Source organism: Pleurodeles waltl, chromosome 4_2 (genome assembly GCF_031143425.1).
Source record: "Pleurodeles waltl isolate 20211129_DDA chromosome 4_2, aPleWal1.hap1.20221129, whole genome shotgun sequence".
Classification (NCBI taxonomy): domain Eukaryota; kingdom Metazoa; phylum Chordata; class Amphibia; order Caudata; family Salamandridae; genus Pleurodeles; species Pleurodeles waltl.
Genome location: NC_090443.1, coordinates 362,427,361 through 362,451,134, shown reverse-complemented (window position 1 = coordinate 362,451,134; position 23,774 = coordinate 362,427,361). Strand labels below are relative to the sequence as shown.

The 23,774-nt window shown below is 45.9% G+C and overlaps 1 protein-coding gene across 1 annotated transcript in view; it reads right to left on the bottom strand.

Annotated features, from left to right (window-relative positions):
- Positions 1-23,774, bottom strand: part of LOC138293867 (guanylyl cyclase C-like) — a 695,267-nt gene that overhangs the window by 605,512 nt on the left and 65,981 nt on the right. The window contains exons 3-4 of the mRNA XM_069233168.1: positions 21,228-21,295; positions 18,060-18,275 (exon numbers count right to left, since the gene is read on the bottom strand). Of these exons, the coding sequence (XP_069089269.1) occupies positions 18,060-18,275; positions 21,228-21,295 (284 nt within the window). The remainder of the gene's footprint in view (positions 1-18,059; positions 18,276-21,227; positions 21,296-23,774) is intronic.

Below are 23,774 nucleotides of genomic sequence, written 5' to 3'. Positions count from 1 at the left end.
ATTTATACTTTTTGACGCTAAACTGCGCTAACGCAGTTTAGCGTCAAAAAATTTTGCGCAGTCTAACGCCATTCTGAAGCGCCATGCGGGCGCCGTATTTATGGAATGGCGTTAGCCGGCGCTAGCAGACCGGCGCTGCCTGGTGTGCGTGGAAAAAAAACACGTAGACCAGGCAGCGCCGGCGTAGGGGGAAAATGGCGTTAGGGCGTCTTGAAATGGGGCAAGTCAGGTTGAGGCAAAAAAATCGCCTCAACCCGATTTGCGCCATTTTTTTCGACGCCCAGACGCCATTTAAATGACTCCTGTCTTAGTAAAGACAGGAGTCATGCCCCCTTGCCCAATGGCCATGCCCAGGGGACTTATGTCCCCTGGGCATGGTCATTGGGCATAGTGGCATGTAGGGGGGCACAAATAAGGCCCCCCTATGCCACCAAAAAAATTAAAAAATATAAAGAATTATACTTACCTGAACTTACCTGAATGTCCCTGGGGTGGGTCCCTCCATCCTTGGGTGTCCTCCTGGGGTGGGCAGGGGTGGCAGGGGGGGTCCCTGGGGGCAGGGGAGGGCACCTGTGGGCTCATTTTAAGCCCACAGGCCCCTTAACGCCTACCCTGACCCAGGCGTTAAAAAGTGGCACAAATGCAGGGTTTTTTGACCCGCCAACTCCCGGGCGTGATTTTTGCCCGGGAGTATAAATACGACGCATTTGCGTCGCCGTACTTTTTTTAGACGGGAACGCCTTCCTTGCATCTCATTAACGCAAGGAAGGCGTTCACGCAAAAAAATGACGCTATTTGCCCATACTTTGGCGCTAGACGCGTCTAACGCCAAAGTATAAATATGGCGTTAGTTTTGCGCCGAATTTGCGTCGAAAAAAATGACGCTAATTCGGCGCAAACGGAGTATAAATACGGGCCTGTGTACCATCTGTGTGGGCGCAAGACCAGAATAATGTACTGAAGCTGTGCGGTAGATGCACACAACACTTTAGGTAGGATGTCTTACTTATGTTTTTATTTTTTACCTATTTTTAAAATTGTACATGATTAATGTCATTAGTTTGGTGTGTGAGAAAGTATAGTAGTTACATGTATCGTTGAGAATTCTGCACTTTCATGGTTGCTTGGCAACCAAATAAAGTTTTTTTTTAATTGAATTGAATTGAGTTAACTGGGATATTATATGTTATACGTGTGTGATTGTTAACTTAGCATGAGCAAAATTTTCGAGTGCCAAGTAGCAAAAATGCATCTTTATTGTATATAGTAAGTTGCTTTCAGCATTTGTTATATGTGTGGGATTTTGCTTTTAGCACACAGATGCTGCATTTGCTAGTCTTAGTACAAACAAATTTAACCCTAAATTGTCAAGTTATTAAAAACACATGATCATTGTCATTAGTGGGCCTAAGCGCCCCTACGGAACAGTATGGGAGGTGAAGGCTGTAATTTAATCGCATAAGGTATCTTAAAAACAGATTGTAGTAGAAGCCAGAAAGAGCCATGAGGGTTGCCAGGGCACTCCGCTCCCTACACCAGGAATCATTTTTGGTCAGCATCCGAGATGAGACATATCGGGCGTTACACTGAGTCTGCTTCTTTTCTTACAAGTACTGCCCAAAATGAATCTTGCTCTAGGATTACAGCAGAACCCAGATCACTGAGGAGCAATTCTGTCAAGTTGTCACTGGTGCCCTGCCCAATCAATTTTATGCTCAGGGATCACGTTCTCGCAGTCTTTGCAAGTAGTATCATTGAAACGAGGAGTCTCCACATTCCACCAGTACACCTCCCTCAGTCTCTGTGACTGGGATTCTGTAAATTATGTCCACTTTCTTTGGCAGACAGGTGGCTAAAATAATCTGCCGCTTAATGGGCTTTTACCTTCCATGTCGAGAGGGGCATTTATCCTACTTGGGAAGGAAAAACACTGTTTGCTACTATGTTTGCTACTATGTGGAGTCAGACTGTGTGCCATGAAGCCTGCTCCTCACAGTGAAAGGCACTGGTACAAGTGGGAAGTAAGCTTGGATATTTCAACTAGACCACAAAGTCCTATCAGATTTCCTTTTCGCTGCATCCAAAGTGGATGGCATGGACTAGAGTAGAGTTCCATGTATCTGCTCTCCCGAAAAATAGAAATGACAAATCTTTACTGAAATGGAGGTAAATCAGCTTTACTCAGAAATGATACACCTCCTATTTAATTCTTCATCTGTGACCAGTTGCCTTCTCCTGCCCCTGGTCGGCCCAGTCACGGGAGTAACTTCCCAACTAGTCCCACATAAGTGGAACAATCTTGGGGTAATTTTTGTCCTTGGGAGAATTAGCCAATAGGCATTTCATATATCCAAGGTATCTAGCGGGCTTTCCTCCTTTGGAGGTCTGATTGGGGATGCTGTTGGATGGGGTACTAACCCCATCTCACTGGGACCCTGAGGGGGTGGGGAAACACAGGGATAATTTTAGTCTGAGGGAAGACTTGGGGCCTCATTATGAGTTTGGTGATCCCACTCACAGGGAGGATGCAACCGCCATGGCGGTGATGTCCCACCCAAGCATATTACAATGTTCCCACTGGGCTGACCAGCTGGAACATTGTAGTACGTGTTCTCACTGGGCTGACCAGCGGGAACAGTGCTAGTATATTAAAGGAGCCGAGGCCAGTATCCTAGCACTCCAGTGCCCTCTGAATGCGCACTGTCTGCAAAGCTGTCTTGAAGAAGCTTACTGAACAAAAGGAATATATGAAATGGCATAAGCTTAGGCATCCTGGCGTATGAAGCTTAATGTCCCAGGGCAAATTTTACCTCAAGATTCTCCCATGCATAGGAACTGCCCCTATGTTTTTCCTTGACAAGGAAAAGCATCTGGACTCCAGAAAATAATCAAATGGAGGACAATTCTCCCCAGCATAGGTGGTAATTGCCCTCAGAGTGTAAAAAATACCCCCAAATCTTTCCTGCCTGTGGTTGGGGTCAATCAATTGGGGTTATCTGTGATCAGCCCAGGAGATGCAGGAGACCCTGGGGTTTATTTTGGCTGAAACATAGATCAGCCCCTGTGCCAAATTAGCCACTTTCACTTTTATATTCCCTGCTGCCCACCGGGGAGGGGGTACTGGCTCAAGGACCATAGTCCTTTTATAATCCAAGGGCAGGAAAGCATTCAAAAGATGCTCCACTGGAAGGGGAAGAGTTTCCCCTTTTCATTGATGCCTTTTCTGTGGAACTCGGGCCAGTGGGCAGTATAATTGTGACAGAGCTGCCCCTGAATGGTAGTGTTTTTATGGTCAGCAGAGATATCTCCAGAGTTTTGGGTATGTCACGGTTGGAAATGGCCCCTTTTTCAGGGTTATCCTCAAACATTTTGCCTTTCTCCTCCTATTTTTCTGACCCTCTTTTTGTTGGCTTTAGGACCCTGGGTACTTTACCACTACTACTCAGTGCTCAAGTGCATGTGCTCTCCCCCCTACAACTTGGTATCATTGGGTTATCCTTGTTTGGCTTATTTAATTTCCTTGTAAGTCCCTTGTAAAGTGGTATGCCATATACCCAGGGCCGGTAAATTAAAAGCTGCTAGTGGGCCTGCAGCGCAGATTGCGCCACCCACAGAAGTAGCCTTTCAAACTTGTCTCAGGCCTGCCACTGCAAGGCTTGCATGCACAGTTTACTGCCGCACTGACTTGGCAAGTCAAACTACTTGCCAAGGTCTAAACTCCCTTTTTACTACACCTTGGTCACCCCTAAGGTAAGCCCTAGCTAGCCCTATGGGCAGGGTGCTGTGTATGTAAAAGGAAGGACATAGGTCTTTACATGCCACATGTCATGGTAGTGACAAACAGCCTATTTAGTTTCTCACTACTGTGAGTACTGCTCCTCTCATAGGATTGCATTGGAAATGCCCTGACCTATGTCTAAGTGGTATCTGCTGATCTTAGAGGAATAGCATGGCCATGTTTAGTATGTTTGGAATGGTAGTGAGGAATGCTGCTTGCTGGTGTAGGTGGATTTTTTATTACCGTTATAGAAATGCCACTTTTAGAAAGTGAGCATTTATATGTGCTTATGACTCTGGTGTTTTGCAGTTTGACTCCAATCCATGTCTGGGGCAGAGTGACAGCTGGGCTTTGTGCATACCTCACAGACAGCTAGTACACAGGGAGTGTGGAGGTGTAACAGGATTGCATCTACATACTGAATGGCCTCCCTGGGCTAAGAAAGGGAGGAGCGGGACACACTTACATTTGTATAGGCTGTGCCCTGCCCTCCTACAAAGGGCTTGTTTACCTCCTACTGATGTCTGAAGCCAGTGCTGGAGGAGAAGGGGGCATTCCTGGAACCGGTTAATGCTGGTCAGAACCCCCTTTCCTCCTTTGTGGAAACTGAGCAAAGATGAGTATAAGTACAGGGGGCTGTCCCTCACATGAAGAGAGCACTTCTGGAACTGGGACCAGACCCCCGCCAGAGGGACTGCTGGACAGCACAAAGGACTTATCTGGACAGCTCTTCTTTTGCTACCCTGCTACCTGATGTCTTTTGGGTGGCCCAAAGGACTCATCTGGATTGCTTTTCTGTGTGTTACCCTGTTGCCAGCCCGTTCGCTGACCCTGGACTGCCAGGAGGGACTGCCATTGTTGCCTTCATGTGCTTGTCTCCCTGCCCCTTGGTGCCCCCAAGTGTTCTCCTGGGACTGACTGCCCCAGAATTGGCTGTGGGACTCTGAGTCCGGCCCACAGTCACTCTTCCTATCAGTATATGGGGAGCACTTCACCACTTTCGCCTTCTCTAGCATGTGGTGAGAGCCTCTCCTACTTCTGCCCCTGTAGAGCTCTTTCTAATACCCCTAAGGTGACCAGGACCAGTAGGTGCGGGACCCTCACATTGTGCCAGTGTGGGATGAGGGCCAAGGAAAATAGCATGACTTCTGAGTCGGTGCACTCCCTCTCAACTTGATAAACAATGCGTCCCGCTGCTACAGAAAGGAATCCCCTTCAGCTCACCCCTCCAACAAGGGAGAAGCCACGAGCCGTGCAAGGGAGCAGATTTTACTCTGCCTCCTCACTGCCAAAGGGGGGTCACCACAAGACACGGCGGGAGCCATGGGAAGAGCGTCTTTGTCGCATTCTGGGCCGGAGCTGGAAAACACTCCACACTCAACTATATTGCCTCTAAGGTAGCACATCAGCAGGATCTGGAAACATAGGTCATCGTTACCCATCCCTTCGCCAGGAACCAACACCAGGTACCGTGACCTTGTGGGGACGGGGGAAGGACCACAGGGGGTTTTCCGCATTTCTTCTCTCTCTCTGCAGAGTACACAAGCTACACGTGTTCTGCTGACTTTGGACCCAAATGCATTGTCTCGGCAGACAGCGCTGGCTCTTCTCTGCCGGGCCAGGAGAGCTCCCGTGATGTTTCCCTTGAGTGCTTGCTCCCACCGAACCCAGCTCCCCTTGCCGTGGGCCAGGCCCCCGGGATATATCTTAGGAGACGCTCTGCCCTCCCGCACCATACACCTTTCGTGTTTTATCCGCTGGACAACTGTCAGCTTCAGTGTACGTAGCAAATTATCATAGACACCCTAATAGGAGCACAAGTGTTCCTAGAATCTGGGGGTCATGTGATGGGTGCCTGTTCATTATATTGGCCTGAATAACGAATCCTATGGTGTAATGAGCACAGCATTTGTGACCTATGCCAGTTGGCAATGTTTCTTGTCTTTGGCCATTCATAGTAATGTCTTGGCATTCATGGTAATGTGTTTATTATGCCATGTGCATTTTTGGTAATAATGATGACCTGACTACTGCTTGTGTTGCAGAGTATTACTAGTAACTTATGTGTTTACCTGACAACTGCTGGCTTTCACAGAGGACGAGTAATCTGTGTGATGTTCTGACAATTGCTTGTGTAGCAGGGTATTACTGATACATGTTGTTTTTGGTATAATGATGTTTTATGCAATAAAGTTTATTTTTGTATAACTTGTTGTAGCGTTTCATTTTTGGTGTATTTATTGTGTTACATGTGTTGTGCAAACGCTTTACACATTGTCTCTGGGACTGCTCGTGCCAAGCTACCAAGGAGGTGAGCAGGGGTTATCTTGGGTGTGTAGCTCGCTCGCCCTCACTACAGTGGTGGGTTCTGCCTGGCTAGCCTAGGCAGAAACTCCATTTCTAACAGTCACCAATCTGATACTGGTGTGCCTTCCACTCACAACACATGCTGTCACATGCGGCATGAAAGCAGCTGGTGGGAGTATTAGGGGTTTCCCTTCACCCTGATACCAAGATATGACTTCCTTGTCCTCAGTACTGAGGCCACATTCTTTGCACTTGAGAGTTTAAAGGACAAATAACTCATGTTGGTACTGTGCTACTCTTTTAAGAAAGTCTTTTACGGCACTAAAGAGAGCTTCTAGCCAGAAATACTATTTGTGAATCCTATACGAAAGGGAAAGTTACAGTTGAGACACAACAGCAATTCCACATATGGGTGGAGGAAATAGTATGTGTCAAGAAGAATTATTGCCAAAATAAGGCTACTATGACAGAGATAGTTTCACCAGTGGAGTTTTCACCAGCAGAAACAACCCCACCACCCACCCCAAATGGAACACCTCCCTGTTCCTCATTAAATCATGAATTAAAAAAACAAATCATGACAGCTTTACATGTACTAGAGGGTCTTCTTCAACCAGCATTTTTGGGTTGAGCCTGCGAGAGAGTGTGCATTCTCCCTTGCACGACAGTTGTGCCTGAAAATGGGTTTGTAACCCTCCCATAGCTTACTATTCTAAGTCACGGTGGTTGCTCTTCTTTGCTGCCTTCTCAATGGGTAGCACTTGCTATGCGTCATTTCCTTTTATTGCTGTGGTGCATGGACTATGTACTAATTATTCAACTTAGATTAGTGCCCTTATGCTTGCCATCTTTTCTTTTTTGCAGCTTTATATAGTGCAAACTTGACCAGAATTTAATGGGACGCTTTACATGAGCACCACCTGTTACACAAGACCACATTGATTTTTTTTGGTTACGCACAGAGAGCGGATGTGAGTTGCCCATAATCACAGAATGTTGAGTGGATGCAGAGACTCATACCCGGTTCCCCAGCTCCAAAGTCAGCAGCTCTGGTCGTACACACATTCCCTCCCCAATTCAGCACTAGTGTAAGAAGTAGCCTCTGCAATTTTAGTTTAGTGGGGAAACATGCATGCTTCTTTATGAAGTGCGAGCAAACTTAAGAAGGACTGAAGCAGCACAGCAGCAGTATGTTGCTCTTCGATTTTCTGATGGACAGCCTAGCCACCGTAAGCTGCTTGTAGGCAATGCAGTCTTCTTCACCTTTAAGAAATAATTTGCTGTCTATTAGAAATGAGGTAGGCCCTTGTAAATCTCTGAATTGTAAGGCATGCTGTCAAGTTTAAGAAATAACTCTCCCAAGCAGAGTAAGCTCTAAAAACAGTCTGCATTGTCAGTGCTGCACTGACTTGCATTTTAACGTCTTTCTCTTCTTTTCTCTGCTTTTCATACTCGTGCCATATTTATACTTTATTTGGCGCCGCATTTGCGCCGCTTTTTGACGCAAAAGCGGCGCAAACTTACAAGATGTAAGTTTGCGCCGCTTTTGCGTCAAAAAGCGGTGCAAATGCAGCGCTAAAAAAAGTATAAATATGGGCCTTGGTGTGCTTCTTGTATGCAGATTGCAGATTCTTTGATTTTTCAAGAACTTCTGCCTCTGATAAAGCTGTGCAGATATGCAGCAAAATGACGCTGTATCACAATTGCTTCACTAAGAAGTCAGAGGTAGAGCTGTCTTTGCTCAAACATCCTATACTGAGGCCCGTATTTATACTTTTTGGGCCGTATTTATACTCTGGTTGCGCCGAATTTGCGTCGTTTTTTTCGACGCAAATTCGACGCTAAACTAACGCCAACTAACGCCATATTTATACTATGGCGTTAGACGCTTCGGGCGCCAAAGTGCCCGGAGTGTGACGTCATTTTTTAGCGTGAACCCCTTCCTTGCGTTAATGATATGCAAGGGAGGCGTTCCCGTCTTAAAAAATGACTCCCAGGCCTTTACGTGGTATTTATACTCCCGGGCAAAAATGACGCCCGGGAGTGGGCGTGGCCAAAAACGGCGCATTTGCGCCGCTTTTTAACGCCTGGGTCAGGCATGCGTTAAGGGACAAGTGGGCTCAAAATGAGCCCAGAGTGCCCTCCCCTGCCCCCAGGGACCCCCCCTGCCACCCTTGCCCACCCCAGGAGGACACCCAAGGACGGAGGGACCCATCCCATGGACATTAAGGTAAGTTCAGGTAAGTATTTTATTTTTTATTTTTTGTGGCATAGGGGGGCCTGATTTGTGCCCCCCTACATGCCACTATGCCCAATGACCATGCCCAGGGGACAGAAGTCCCCTGGGCATGGCCATTGGGCAAGGGGGCATGACTCCTATCTTTACAATGATAGGAGTCATGTTGATGGGGGATGGGCGTCGTTAAAAAATGGCGCAAGTCGGGTTAAGACGATTTTTTCGACGCAACCTGACTTGCCCCATTTTAAGACGCCCATACGCCATTTTCCCCCTACGCCGGCGCTGTCTGGTGTACGTGGTTTTTTTCCACGCACACCAGGCAGCGCCGGTCTGGTAGCGCCGGCTAACGCCATTCAATAAATACGGCGCCCGCATGGCGCTTCAGAATGGCGTTAGACGGCGCTAAATTTTTTGACGCTAAACTGCGTTAGCGCAGTTTTGCGTCAAAAAGTATAAATATGGCCCTTTGTATCGCCGCATAACGCAAAAGCGGTGCAAACGTTCAAAATACAATTGTGGGCCATATTTATACTTTTTGACGCAAAACTGCGCTAACGCAGTTTAGCGTCAAAAAATTTTGCGCCGTCTAACGCCATTCTGAAGCGCCATGCGGGCGCAGTATTTATTGAATGGCGTTAGCCGGCGCTACCAGACCGGCGCTGCCTGGTGTGCGTGGAAAAAAACCACGTACACCAGACAGCGCCGGCGTAGGGGGAAAATGGCGTATGGGCGTCTTAAAATGGGGCAAGTCAGGTTGCGTCGAAAAAATCGTCTTAACCCGACTTGCGCCATTTTTTAACGACGCCCATCCCCCATCAACATGACTCCTATCATTGTAAAGATAGGAGTCATGCCCCCTTGCCCAATGGCCATGCCCAGGGGACTTCTGTCCCCTGGGCATGGTCATTGGGCATAGTGGCATGTAGGGGGGCACAAATCAGGCCCCCCTATGCCACAAAAAATAAAAAATAAAATACTTACCTGAACTTACCTTAATGTCCATGGGATGGGTCCCTCCGTCCTTGGGTGTCCTCCTGGGGTGGGCAAGGGTGGCAGGGGGGGTCCCTGGGGGCAGGGGAGGGCACTCTGGGCTCATTTTGAGCCCACTTGTCCCTTAACGCCATGCCTGACCCAGGCGTTAAAAAGCGGCGCAAATGCGCCGTTTTTGGCCACGCCCACTCCCGGGCGTCATTTTTGCCCGGGAGTATAAATACCACGTAAAGGCCTGGGAGTCATTTTTTAAGACGGGAACGCCTCCCTTGCATATCATTAACGCAAGGAAGGGGTTCACGCTAAAAAATGACGCACACTCCGGGCACTTTGGCGCCCGAAGCGTCTAACGCCATAGTATAAATATGGCGTTAGTTGGCGTTAGTTTAGCGTCGAATTTGCGTCGAAAAAAACGACGCAAATTCGGCGCAACCAGAGTATAAATACGGCCCGTATTTTGTAAGTTTGCCCCGCTTTTGCGTCAAAAAATGACGCAAATGCGGCACTAAAAAAGTATAAATATGGGTAAGTTTCAATGACATTTGCAACTCTCTTCAACTGCTGCATTTGTTTCCTGATCAAATGCCCCCTCAATGCAGCCTGCAAGCGAATACAAGATTCTGCTTGCGCATAAATTACACTTTATGCCACATGATACACGACTTTTAGCTGTAAAGTCTTTGAACAAAGAGCATAGCTTTCTTCGAGGATCTAATTATGCTGTCCTTGGCTCATCCTGACATTAGCCTGGTTTCTCGTGACGGCACGCTTCAACTTTTGGAACTTTTTCCCTGTTATCTAAGCACAATAAAAGGCCTGAATTGTTACTGCAGATTTCAACTTACGCGCCTCCTTGGAGCGAATATTTTTGTAAGCAGTTTGCAATACAACAACAGCGGACTATAGTCTGTTGTAAACCAACACAGCTTGTTTCGTAGCAAGGTGCCCTCTCTATCGAGCCTTGGATCACTCTGGCAGCATCTGTATCTACGCTGCTACTGTGCTGCTACTTCCTTACATGGGCCTGTAATGAGATGTTGCAGATTTTCACATGTAAGAAGCATTGGCTCTCTAGCCTCATTTCCCAGAGTGACTGAAGTATGCAGGCTGGCCACTCTGACTTGCTTAAACAGTTGGCTGGCTTTCATCGTTCTGAAAGCAGTATGCAGTGCGTTTACTCACATACTCCTGTCTTTCATACTTCTCTTCAGGGACGCTTTGCAGTAACACTGGTGTGTAATTATGTGCCCCTTTTTAGGTCGAGCCTGCGAAAGGATGTACTAGCGTATGTGCTCTCACTTGGAGGCCCTTGTGTCTGATAATGGGTTTGGAACCTGCTCATAGCTTACCACTCATTGGCACCATTGTCGCGCTTCTTTGCTGCCTTCTCCATAGCTTTAAAAAAAATATATATCTTTGACTTTTCCCCACCCTCCTGTGTTATTTCTCCCATCCCACCTGCCTTCCCATCCCTGTTTCGTATCCCCCTCTCCACTTCAAGGTTGTCCTGTTGTTCGATTAGTGGGATGAGAACTTGCAGGGAGTTCAAATTTCAGCTGTACAAGGAAGGTGGAAAACTACTGCTTGGATGGCAAGGTTTTCTCAAAGGTTCAGTGGGTTTAATCAGTCCACTTAGTTAGACGAGAGCAGATTCCCTTGAGACTTGGAGGGGTACGACCTCTCTACTCTTTATTCCTTTGTGTGGCTTTATGCTATGCAACACCTCTCTGTCAGAACTTTTACTGAGGGTTCTGTTATGCTGACATTCTCCTATATTTCCTGAGAATTCATTAGGATTTCCCTTTAGTATAGTTTAGGATACTTAAATTAAATTTGATTCTTCAATGATTAGGCAGGAGGGCCACAATTTATATGTAGATCCTCAGATTTTGTTTCTCATCATTTGTATTGTTTCAAGGGAAGTTCTCATATGCCTTATGCTTGAATGATTTAAATTAATTCAACGTTTTACCTCACCTTTGGTTATTTTGTACTTATATAGCATGTTTTTGGGATTCATTTACATTAGTTGGGCCCTACATTTGTAATGAACTTTTAAACTTTATTCTCCATCTCCTGTATTCAATGTGTGACCAAACAGGTTACACTATTAATGGATTTGAAAGGTTGATTCTAACTCTCTTTTACCTCTCAGGCATCCTCAAAAAGGTTCATCAGAAGAAGAGTTAGAAGAATATGGATGCAGCGTGTCCTCACTCCCAAGCAACACTCCAGTGCTTAATTTTCCCTATAAGTTTGTTTTGTCTGCTCCATTTCCAATCTCTCTTTCTCCATTTCTCCCCTAATATCATCGCTCTCTAGCTCTCTTCTCTTCCTTCCCTTTTATCTTCTCTCCTGATTAATTCCTTCTTCAAACTGTCTCATTTCCGATTTCCCTCTCTTGTACTCTCTTTCTTCCCCCTCCTTGCCCCCTCCCACCCGCTCCCCGTCTCTGCAATCTGGACCTAAAAAGCACTATGAAGCAGTCGGCACTGCCCACTTTATAGCGCTTTCTAAAACCATCCCTCCTCCCCCGTTAGCCACACACCACCTGATTGCTAAAGCCAATAGCTCGCCCATGGGCGAGACCGATTAGCTTAGCCAATGCTTGTTCACAATGGTTCAGGTTTGCATCAAATCATGAGAAGGGAATGCAAATTAATGGATATCTGATTTAAAGTGAATCATTTGGTCAGAAACAGAAAAGGTGTTATTTATTGTTCTAATGAACAAGTTACTTGCCTTCAGTAATGCCTTAGCTGGTAGAGACAATATCTAGCTGAGGATTCCTTACCTTTAAATTTCCCAGGCGTCAGATTGGATCCGGAAGATTTTTCATGAGCAGTACGCCTACGTGCCGGTAAGTGGTGTTGATTGGCTCCATGCAGCGGTGTCCGCATTGGAAGTGACATAAGCGTCACCTACAAAGGCACCACCTCAGTGTGCTGATGTCAGTTGCTTTTCACAACTTTACATGCCAGGTGCACAAAGCCATGAAGTGCAGTGACACTGGTGTGTCAGAACTAGGGCCCTGGAAGGGGTCAACCCTAATCCTAGCGGTCTGTCCAAAGAGCGGTGAGGATAGGTGGGTCGGTAAGGAATCTGCGGCAACATATTGTCTCTACCAAATAAGGCGTTACCGAAGATAAGTAACTTGTTCATCTGACATAGATTTCTAGCTGCAGATTCCTTACCTATGGAAAGCTACCCAAGCAATACCGGTAGAGAGATGGCGGACAAATTGAAACTAAGAAGTCCTGTAAGTCTGAACTGGGAGAATACCTGTCCCTGCGGACCTGAATGTGCAGGCAGTAATATTTGGTCAATATGTGGAGCGAAGTCCACTTTTGTTGCCTGGCAGATGTCCGGGACGGGGACTTCATGCGCTGACACAGTGGTCACAGCATTTGCTCTGGTGGAATGAGCCCATAAGCCATCAGGAGGCTGCTTCTTTGTCAGTGCATAGCAGGTTTTGATGCAGAGAATGACCCATTGAGAGATGGTCCGTTTCTGCACTGCTCAACCTTGCTTTGCCCCAACATACCCTACGAAGAATTGGTCATCCACCCAGAATTCATGCTGCAGTCAAAGCAGAATAACAATACTATTTTTGGGTCCAGATGGTGGAGTTGCTCTTCTTCTTTAGAGGCGGACAGAAAGTAGGCAAGGTGACATGAAATGGTGTCGCCACTATTGGCAGGAAAGAGGCCCTAGTGCGAAGCACTAGTTTGTCTGGAAAAACGAACATGAATGGAGGCTTGGATGATAAAGCCTACAGCCCACTCACCCTCCAGGCTGATGCAATTGCCACCAGAAATGCTTTTTTTGACCATGAGAAGATGGAGGGGACAAATATGAAGAGGCTCGAATGGAGCACACATCAAGAAAGTGAGAGCCAAATTAAGGTCCCACTGAGGCAAAATAAAAGGAGAAGGGGTAAACATAGGACAAGACCGTTCAGATATCTATTTACAACAGGGGATTTAAATAAGGAGAGTTGGTCAGGCAGCCGCAAGGAGGCAGACAGAGCATAACGATAACCCTTCAGAGTACCCAAAGCAGAGCCCTGCTGGGCAAAAGAATAAAAAGGACATCAGAGAGAGAAGCAGAAAGCGGGTCAATAGACTTTTCTGTACAATATAATGCAAATGTTTTCCATCGGCAGGCAAATATCGTCTTGGTGGAGGGACGCCTGCCTGCCAGAATAACAGTGCAGACTTCAGTAGGAAGGTCGAAAGCTGGCAACTGTTGCTGTTCAATTTCCATGCAAGAAGGCGTAGACTTGACAGGTTCCGGTGGAGGACCTTCCCCTGCTGCTGGGACAGAAGATTCCCCTGAATGGGTAGCCTGATCAGAGGATCAATGCTCATGTTCAGAAGCTGGGGATACCAGACTCTCGATGCCCTGTCCAGAGCCACAGGGATGACTTGGGCCCGGGTGTTGCTGATCTTCTTGAGAACTCTGGGCAGGAGTGGTATGAGTGGAAAGGCATAGAGGAGGACTGAGCTTTACTTGAGATGGAAAGCGTCTTGGAGCAATAACCTCCTGGGAAATTCCAGCACGCAAAACTGCTGGCATTACACATTCTCTGCAGAGGTACACAGATCTAACCAAGGCTCTCCCCACCACTGAAGGAGACCTTGCGCCACCTCTGGATATAGGCGTCACTTGTGATCTGCTAGGCATCAGCGGCTGAGTTTGTCTGCTCTGGCGTTCAGAGAACCTGGCAGATGTTGAACTACTAGGTATATGCCCTGCTGTTCCAGCCATGTCCAAAGACTCATGCTTCTTGACAAAGGGTCCACGCCCTCACCCTGCCCCATTTGGTGCAGTACCACATGGCGGTGGTGTTGTCTTGAACACCTGCACTAGCCTTCCTTTGATGGAGGGTAGAAAGCCTTTCAATGACAGTCGGATCGCTCGGAGGTACAACAAGTTGATGTGGAGTCCGGATTCTGCAAGAATCTAGAGTACTCCGCTTCCAGATGGCCACACCTTCCCAGGAGTGATGCATCTGTTACTACCGTCTGATCTGGTTGGGGAAGGGAGAGGCTTCTGCCTCTTACCCAATCGCAGTTTGTGAGCCACCACTGCAGATCTTGTGCAGTTCCCTCCGAGATCTGGACCACGTCAGACAGATTACCCTGATGCAGCGTCCACTTGAACTTCAGGTCCCACTGCAAAGCCTGCCTATGTCATCTAGCATACGTTACTAGCAGGATGAGGGAGGCCATGAGGCCTAGCAGCCTCAGAATCATTCTCACGGAAACCCAGCATAGAGGTCAAAACATCAGTATCACAGCCTGAATATCCTGGACTCGCCGTTCGGGACAATAAGTTCGAAACTGCACCAAGTCCAGAACAGCTCAGATGAAAGGGAGAACCTGAGAGGGAGTCAAGTGTGACTTTGGCACATTGATGGTGAACCCCAGAAAATGCAGGAGGTTCACCGTAGTGGACACCCGAGGGGTGCTGCTAAGGTCAAAGGGCAGCATGGTGAAGTGAAAATGCCATGTGATGGGCTTGGATCAGGTTCCTATGAGGACATCTGTCAGTGCTTAATTGAAAGGGAGCAGGGTTTCAGAAGAGGAAGCTCCCGGCTCTAGCACTTCTGTCAAGATGTTAGTTTTGACTGCCACAGAGGACAGCTTGAGGTCCAGGACCTCAGCTGCCCTCTTCACCACCATAGTATATGTAGCCTCCTCCACCGTAGCCACGGTAGGGGGAGAAAGCATGCCAGTATCTGGAGATATGTCCCGTCTGCTGGCATCACCCAGGTCCTCACACAAGTCCTAATCCTGACCTTCTGATTGGTATTCTAAAGGGTCCAGTGACCCAATCATTTTTTCCTGAGGCCTAGCCCTTCAGAATAAAACTGAGGCATTGACCTAGGACACACAGGTCCTATTGGCGCTGGAATCTGCGTTGGTCGACTGTCTGAGCTCTTTGTCTGATTCAGAGATCCATTTGGGGCTGGTGTCACCGCAGCGCCAGGAGCATCAGCAGCAGGACCGGCAGTATGGAAAGTCTCTTTGAACGACCTGGGCTGGTCCAAATCCTTAATCGGATCCATGGGGGCCCATCGGAGCTTGGGTTCGAGCTGCTGGCGCAGAACCCTGATGTTACCCCCCTCCCCCACCCTACAAGGCCCAAATGCACTCGAGAGGGATTGGCTGACTCAAAAATGAGGCGCATGGATTTGTAAAACTCCTTGAGTTGAACAGGGTCACTCTGGCTCCCGGAAAGGCGGGGAGGCATGGAGTCAGCCCGTGCAAAGGATCTGAAGAAACAGACCTTGAACGCCTATGTTCCATCCTTGCATTGGCCGATGGATGAGAAGTATATTTTTGTGCCTCTTACCTGAATGCCAGATGACGTCAAATGGAACAAAGAGGATTCGAGACTTCCAGATCCAGCTTGTTGTCTGGGTACATTCAGAGGGGAGGAATCTGTGGCTAGAAGTATTTGCCAGATACAGATTTTTTAACATTACAATGTGTAAGTAGGAGGCACTTAAGGTAAAGAAGTATATGTGGATTCATTCTTCATTTAAATGCATTCAAACGAAATCCTTAGGAGAGTCAAAAGCGGAAAGGACATTAACTATTTCTGCATCTAAGTTTTCAATCGGTGACTGTACCACAAAGGTATCATTATCAGCATAAGTTTTAAAAACATGTAAAATGTAAATAGCTTTTTCAAAACATTGTTTAAAGTATCATGTGTTGCACTGGCCCTTTCAGAGAGTTCATTAGTCATGCAAAAACTCATGTTCTGAGAATATCCTAAGTACAGAGACTCCTCAAAAATTAGGAAAGTTGACAAATCTTTGAAGAAACTGTTGTAAGTCATGCAATTTGCTTCTATATAAAAACATTTTGAATGTGCCAGCTATCTAAATATGCTTTTTACTCACTTTCAATACAGCTGTAAACAATGTGAACACAATGTGCACTCTAAAACATTTTTTAATTCTCTCTGGCAATCTGTGAAATCATATTGGAAATGGGTAGACCAAAACAGTTTAAAACGAATAATGAGCCTCAATCTTGCCGAGAACAGTTTTGAGCCCTGCTATTGACCCCGGCCCTCTAAATCTGGTGAGTGAAAGATGAAAGTATCATGCACAGGAATGATTGTCAATCACATGCAAACCAAGGTGCTGGTGTTTCATCAACAGAATGACTGGCCAACAGAACAAATGGTATGCAGCAGCCATACAACACATGTATGTTCATACTGTAGACATAAATCAGTAGATGACGCTCAGAAAAGTCTAGATTATATTTGGAAAAAATGGTGCTAACAAAACAAATTGTTATGCATGGAAACCTTACAATTATGCATGTCTACCTTACGTTATGCTAGCAAATGAGTATCGTATACCTGCAAACAAGTCGGTTATGCGTGGAACAAGTTCGTCTTGCATATGAATCAACATCTAATGTTTAGACCATTAAGATGTGTATTTAGACCAACATATAATGCTGACAAGACAAGTGAGACCCTGTGATCTGCTGTGCAACTCCTTGAGGTCAGTATAGATGGCAAACACGTGTTCTGTTCAGACAAACAGTTTATTGTGAGAGCAATCCAATATATTAAACATTTAAATCCATATGTTAAACTAGTGGACCACTGTGGTACACATACACGACAGTATGGTATGCAGTATGATTTGCTTGCAAACCTAAATGTTCAGGGCATGAATCAATACATTAGAAGGGAAAACCAATACAGCATGCCTACACACCAAAATATTGTGCACTCACCAATGTGTTATACATAATCATCAGTATTAGTTTACATACAGCAATGCATGAAAAGACAGAACAGCATTTTGCTGAAATAAAGCAGTAAGCTTGGAACATAAACCAAGATGATGAATTTAAAGTCCATACCTTAAACCCTACGTCTTATCACACATATCAGTGTGCTTTATATGTGGACCAATGATTTGCTTATGCATTAACCTACTGATTCTACAAACCATGGGGATAGTATACAAACCAGCATGGTACATGCAAACCGATTTAACTTATGTGAGCCATGGCACTATGCACATTCAATATGTTTCTTACACAAGGCAATGTATTTGTTATGTGAACCACTGGTTGAGATAAACCATTATCGGTCCGAATAAGAGATGTGTAAAGCGCTTAATTTTAACTAGCGTGGTGTTCTCACAAATGGATTTTCTGCAAAGGTTGAGTATGGGGGGTTTAGTGCCACCTAAACGGAGAGTGGCTGCATGTGTGGAGACAAAGCTAGTTTAGCTCAGAGGACAACGAGGACGAATGTCAAAGCACGTGAGGTCTCATGTCAAAGCACCGTGAGGTCTCATGTCAAAGCACCGTGAGGTCTCAGCTCAGAAAACAGAGAGGCTAGAGGTAAGCACTTGCCGAGACACTAGGCCATGGCTGAGCGAGGGTGCTGATCAGGGATTTTTAATTCAAAGCTCAGGCAGCATGACATGAAGATCAAGGAAGAGTAGGTTGCTGTCGGGAGACGCATTGATTGCAGGTCAGGGAACATCTGGTCTGAAGCCTGAAAACTGCGGGTCCACAGGATAAAGGAATGTGAGATTACTTATCCTATGGGATTATGAGGAGTTTTTAACAAGGTTGCGGATCATAGAAAGACAGAATCCTATTTTTCCAAACACCAGCCACTCTAATCAGCTTCAGAAATCAGAATGAAGAGACAAAAGTCATTGGCTAATAACATCACCCATACAATTCTCACCACGTGCAGTCCTCCGTGTTTTCAGGCATCTTATAAATGTAGACGGACTCCCATTTGTATGGCTTCACTGTTTGGTCACTGTACTGCCAAAGCTCATGAAAGAAGTACATCAGCTTTCTGGCGGGTGTCAAAACTCGTGTGAGCTTGGCATAGTAGTCACAGGACAACCCAAAGCTTCCCGCCGAGATCAACGGCACCCCTTTTTTTGCATCAAGTCTAATAAAAATAATCAGAAAATAGATTAGAACTGCTGTTAGAATTGATATCATCAAGACAGTGATCACAAGAAGTGACATCAAACCAAACAGAATTAGAAAACGGATCATTTTCCAGGGTTACAGTGTTAGAAAGGATAGAGTGTAATTTCTGTGGTGACTGGTTCGACAAGGCATGCAGGAGGTCTGTAAAGGTGCTACATAATCAACTGAGTGATGGCGTGAAGAATGCTAGTGTAGCAACGGGCTTAATTGAATCAGTAAACGAATGCTGTATGTGTCTGATTAAAAATGAAAACGGACAGCCTTTCAGCCAGCTTGGCGTGTTTAAGGTATGTTGCTTTACACAAGGATGTAAGACAATTTTCATCACTAGTGGGTATGAGGTCCAGGAGCTGCTACTTGAAACTAGGGCCCAGATTTATGCTAAAGTGGCGCAGCGTGTTGCTGCGCCAAAAATAGCAGCGCTGCGCCACTTTTGAAACGCAGGGATGCAGCATTTTTAGAGGAATGCAACGCACTCCTGTGTTTCCCCCTGCACTGGTGCTGAATTAAGCTGCCTAACGCCAACTGAGGCATCCTTGCTCCATACTGCAAGGGTGTTTGCGTTGAGGGGATAGATTGTTTATGTGCAGAAAGATGTCCCTTCCTGCACATAATCAATCTATAATGGCGATTTGGCACTTCTATGTGTGTTGCAAAATGCAGCACACATAGAAGTACCAAAGCATCATTTTGACTGATTAGTTATGTGCAGGAAGGTGCCCCTTCCTGCACGTAAACAATCGTCCATGGCATTTTGCTTCTTCTTCCTCGTTTTGCCATGCTAACGCCACCCCTGGGGTGGCATTTGTTTGTGGCGCTGCCTCAGGTTTACGACAACTCGTAAATCTGAGGCAGCATCAAAAGCAATGTGTGTTGTGGTGGAATGCCCACAACAACACCCATTGCACGCCCCTCTGATATGGAAAACTGCGTTAGAGGGGCCAATATTTACAAGGAAAAGTGGTGTTAAACCTCCTTGTAAATATGGAGAAGTGCTTAGCGCCACCAGATCGTCATGAAAAGTGACAGTCCAGTGGCGCTAGGGGCTCTTAAATATGCCCCTCGACTCCCTAAAGATCAGAGCACCTGAACTCTGCTCACTTTTCTTCTTTACCCGTGGTTTGAAGAGGAGTAATGGGACATCCTGATGCTATTAAGCAACTCCCCAAGTCCTAGCGTGATTGAGATCAGAATTGCACAAACTGTCCAATGACATTAGGGGATCACGACAGAGGTCAGTAGTTCAGCCAAATGCTGACAGGTTGTAGTAGTGGTATTGGCATTTGTAGGGCACTTCATGTCCCACTGCAGGGCCGGAAAGCACATTAACAGAAGGGTAGCAAGCTACACCATGGGGGGAGTGGTTGGTTGGACGGAGGATGCCCTTGCTCTGCACCTATATGGGAAGCACGAGGCTGTGCACAAGTAACCATAGTGGTGCTCACATTATGGCATGGGAAGCAGTGCTTAACAGTGTGATGGAGGAACAATATCGGATGTTTACAGTAAGTTACTCTGCAGGTCCTATATTTAGCTTATAATGATCACTGAGGTCTTTTAAAGCACCTCCTTTGTTGTATACATTTGTTGTATGCACTTAGGACTTCCATAGGTCCTCCAGCTTTTCATCTAGATTTTTTGGTCTTGTTTAACGGTACATTTTCTTGCCCACCTTAATTTAAAAGGGTAGAGGAAATCAACATTTCGTTCCACTTTGAACCCTGTACAATCCCCAACTGACAACAAGGAGAACACAAACCACTAAGCAAATCAGATTTGCTTTTTACTCAAATTTCAGGTTGTATCCTGGCTCCCCATTAAAACTTCAAGGATATAACATTCCAATGTAAATGCCTTATGGAACACATTTACACCAAACAATAAAAGGTTTCCAAGTTGAACGGGAACCCTTCCATCATCCCAAAGTATGTGTAATTCTGTTGAGCCTGATTCACCAGCAGGTGTGCACACTGTGGGTACCATTTCACACTTAGTTTAGCGACAAAAAAGTCTTACATTGCGATGTGAAGTTCATATGGTTTTGTTAAAAAAAAACAGCAAGTGGTACTTGGCATATGCACAGTACCCGCTTGGCATAAAATGTACTGGACATTTCAGCAAACAAGCCATGTCTGTCTTGTTTGGGCAGCAAGGGTACAATAGAGGAAGCATACCTGAAGGCTATACCCTTCCCCACCTTCAAACTGGAATAACCTCATGCCATTTCTGGAGGGACTTGTGGCAGAGATACAAGGAACATCGCATTGGCATCAACCAAGCAGTCATGAAAACAAATCATATGACTGACAGTAATACTGTGCGCATGTCCAAAGGCCAAGTCCTGTGCCCAGTACCACAAAGGCATGATCTGCCTGCACAGCAGGTGACATTGTCAGATGCCGAGTTCAGCACAAGACCCATGGCCCAGCCCTATGCTGAGTGTCCTACAGGATTGCCACTGCCCATGCCATATGGGTATTGTGGGCATGAGTATTGGCTTTAGGGTCCTGATGAAGAGTATGAGCTGCAGCCAGTGTCTCCAAATGTACTATTCATAATGTCACAAATTACATCACATATGTCATCACAAGTGCTATCAATGAAATCAAATTTAACATCACACTCTGACATTATGAATGACATTACTGATGCAGTATAACATTTTACTTTTCACATATTATGGAAAACAATGATGGAACATTCAAAACGTTTGCCGCCTACACGCCTTCTACAGTGTGCACTGCACTCTGGGAACTGGGACCAGCTAGCAACCAAGCTCTCCACCAGCAGTGCATGGCCAATTGCATGTGCAGGAGGATCTAGGAAGAAAGCATGGCCTGCAGCCCTGTGCATGAGCCTGCAGTGCACTGTATGCAGCAAATGCTTTACAATATACCTTTGTACTTACGTGACCATTTGGTAGGTAGCATATGAGCAGGTGGGACCGAGCACTGCACAGCCCAGCTGACCTGTACTCTGTGGGGGGAAAAGAGCAGGAGTTGTGACAAGACGAGATACTACATTTGCTGCTCACACAGTGCTTACAATATTAACTGTTATTTTCAGATATTAGCCATTGTGTACTGTCGTCTGCTACAGTTCAGGAAGGATATGCATAAAGGGAGGTAACAGTCTGTTTTAGAGCTCTGTTTAGGGTTTCATTAAGGACATTTTTCAGGCTCTGTCCGGGGCAGACACCTCTTTGGATTCCATGCTACTGACACTAGACTCTCTCTATGATATTCCTGCTCAATTGGATGTTCTAAACTACATAGCTCAATAACTGAATACCTCCCTAAACTAAGACTCTTCCAATGCCCCAGGGGTGTCCTGTGTATATCTAGGAGTACTGAACTATACCAGTTTTGACGATACCCACATGAGTTAAATTACATAACAATTCATCTAGATGGATCTCTTTTAAATCGTCAGTGGTTATGCTGTAAATCTGGAATCCATTGCTCCTTGTGGTCCTACACTGGACAGCCTTGCCCTACAACACCTCTCGCCTTTGCTCTTTATTGACGATTCTTCGAGCCTTGAATCCACATTCCCTGAAGCAGTCCAAGGGCTGCATGGTTGCGCAGCGTATGAATAGATAATGATGAACATAATATTATTTATATAACGATTGCTGTGGCATTATTCTGTATGAACATCAATCAATATGTTAATTTTTCCATGTGCATTAGCCTCTGACTATCGGTATGGTGACTTTTTACTGTGTCATTCTTGCGCGGGCATTTCACCACCTGGACTGTAGCACTTAATCGTAGACGTCATTTAGGGGTCGCCATGGGACGCCGCTGCGACCCCCATTTTGCCCCTTGCGGCCCTTAGCACTGCTTCTGCGACCCCTGGCCCCAGAGGTGGCAAAATCAGTGCCAGGAACAGAGTGGGAGCTCCTCCTTATGGACGTTGTTTGGGGCTCCGCTTGCTTGTTTTCAATCAGTTTTTTAATTACACTAATAGTGAATAATAATATATTATCCACTATTAGTGTAATAAAAATGGAGTACAGTTAGCTGGAATATGACCCTCTTTGACAGCTGGGGTAAGTAAAAAACACTTTTAAATGTATGCTGTGTGCATGCTTAGGGGTGAGTGTGTGCTTATGTAAAAGAGAGTGTGTGTATGAGTGAATGTGTCTTTATGTAAGCTTGTGTGTGAGTGAAAGTAAAGATGAAATGGCCCTGATGTCACTTCCCCTACCCCAGGCATTTTGGTGAACTGAAGTCCATGCACCTAATTAAACAGCACTGAATTTGTAGGTGGCAAAATGCTCATCTGCAGGCTGTGGAGACAGGCGGGGGAGCCAGGGCAGGGGAGAGGGGCACGGGGGCACCTCCCTAAAAAAAAAAGAAACAGCAAACACCGGCGTCAAGAGTGAGTCTGTTATATGCGACCCGTAGAGAGAATACCGGCGCCTACGGGCACCCTCTCTGTGTGGCGCAGCACTTGTGGAATACATTTGACCAAGCAGTATTCCCCCCCGCTCAGTAGGGACTCATGTCATTATACTGTCTATATGATTATGTTTCATTGTCTGTGTATCACCACGTGACGTGATTCACCCACCTTGCACAGGGCTAAGCCCGGATTTTACCAGCAGTACCGCTGTGTTTTACAATTTAATAAAGAGAATGTGTTTAATTAAAATAGAATGAGTCGGTATTTGCCTTGTGGTGAAATGTCAGGAAATCGTGATCATCATCATATTTACCTCTCTGAAAAGCAACCCTCTCGCAAATGTCAACCTTGGTACATCAACGCCTCTAAATACTATTTCTGTGATGCTAGATATCTTGCAAACTGCCAGATACTGCATATATGCAGATGCAGAGAGTGCTATGCTATTTATTACCACTTCTTGTTATGGGAAGTGGACATGACCCTAGAGGAGAAGCTTCAAGTGAATCATGATGCTACTCTCCTCACTCATCAATGGAGTGCGTAGCATGTTGTCCACGTGCATACATGGTTTCTGATATGATGTCTTTATTTCATTTAGAAAATGTATTGAACTAAAACCAAGAGTTAATAAATTAAATTAATGTAGGGAGGTAAATTCACGTTTAAGTGGCTTCATGACTATTACAAGAGTAAGTTTTCCCCCCTACAAAGTTAATGTAATCTTTGTTAGATTCTTTGGAAAACATGGTTCTGTGAATACATCTCTGGGATAAAACTCTTCCACTTCCATCTATTCAGACATTCCAACATTTCTGAATACCAACCCCCGACCACCAGCATCTCTGAATTTAGGGTCAAAAGACTGCCTGATATTAATACAGGTCTTAGCAAGACTGGCCTGTTTTTGAAAAAGGGTTAAAGATCCCCTTGCAGGTGGGTGCACTGAGTGACTGTAGGTGTATGCATGGGCACGTCTGGGGGCCCATAGGAATCCCTTGCAAGGGTCACCCCAGGGCGAAGGAGGCACACTAATTGTGCACCA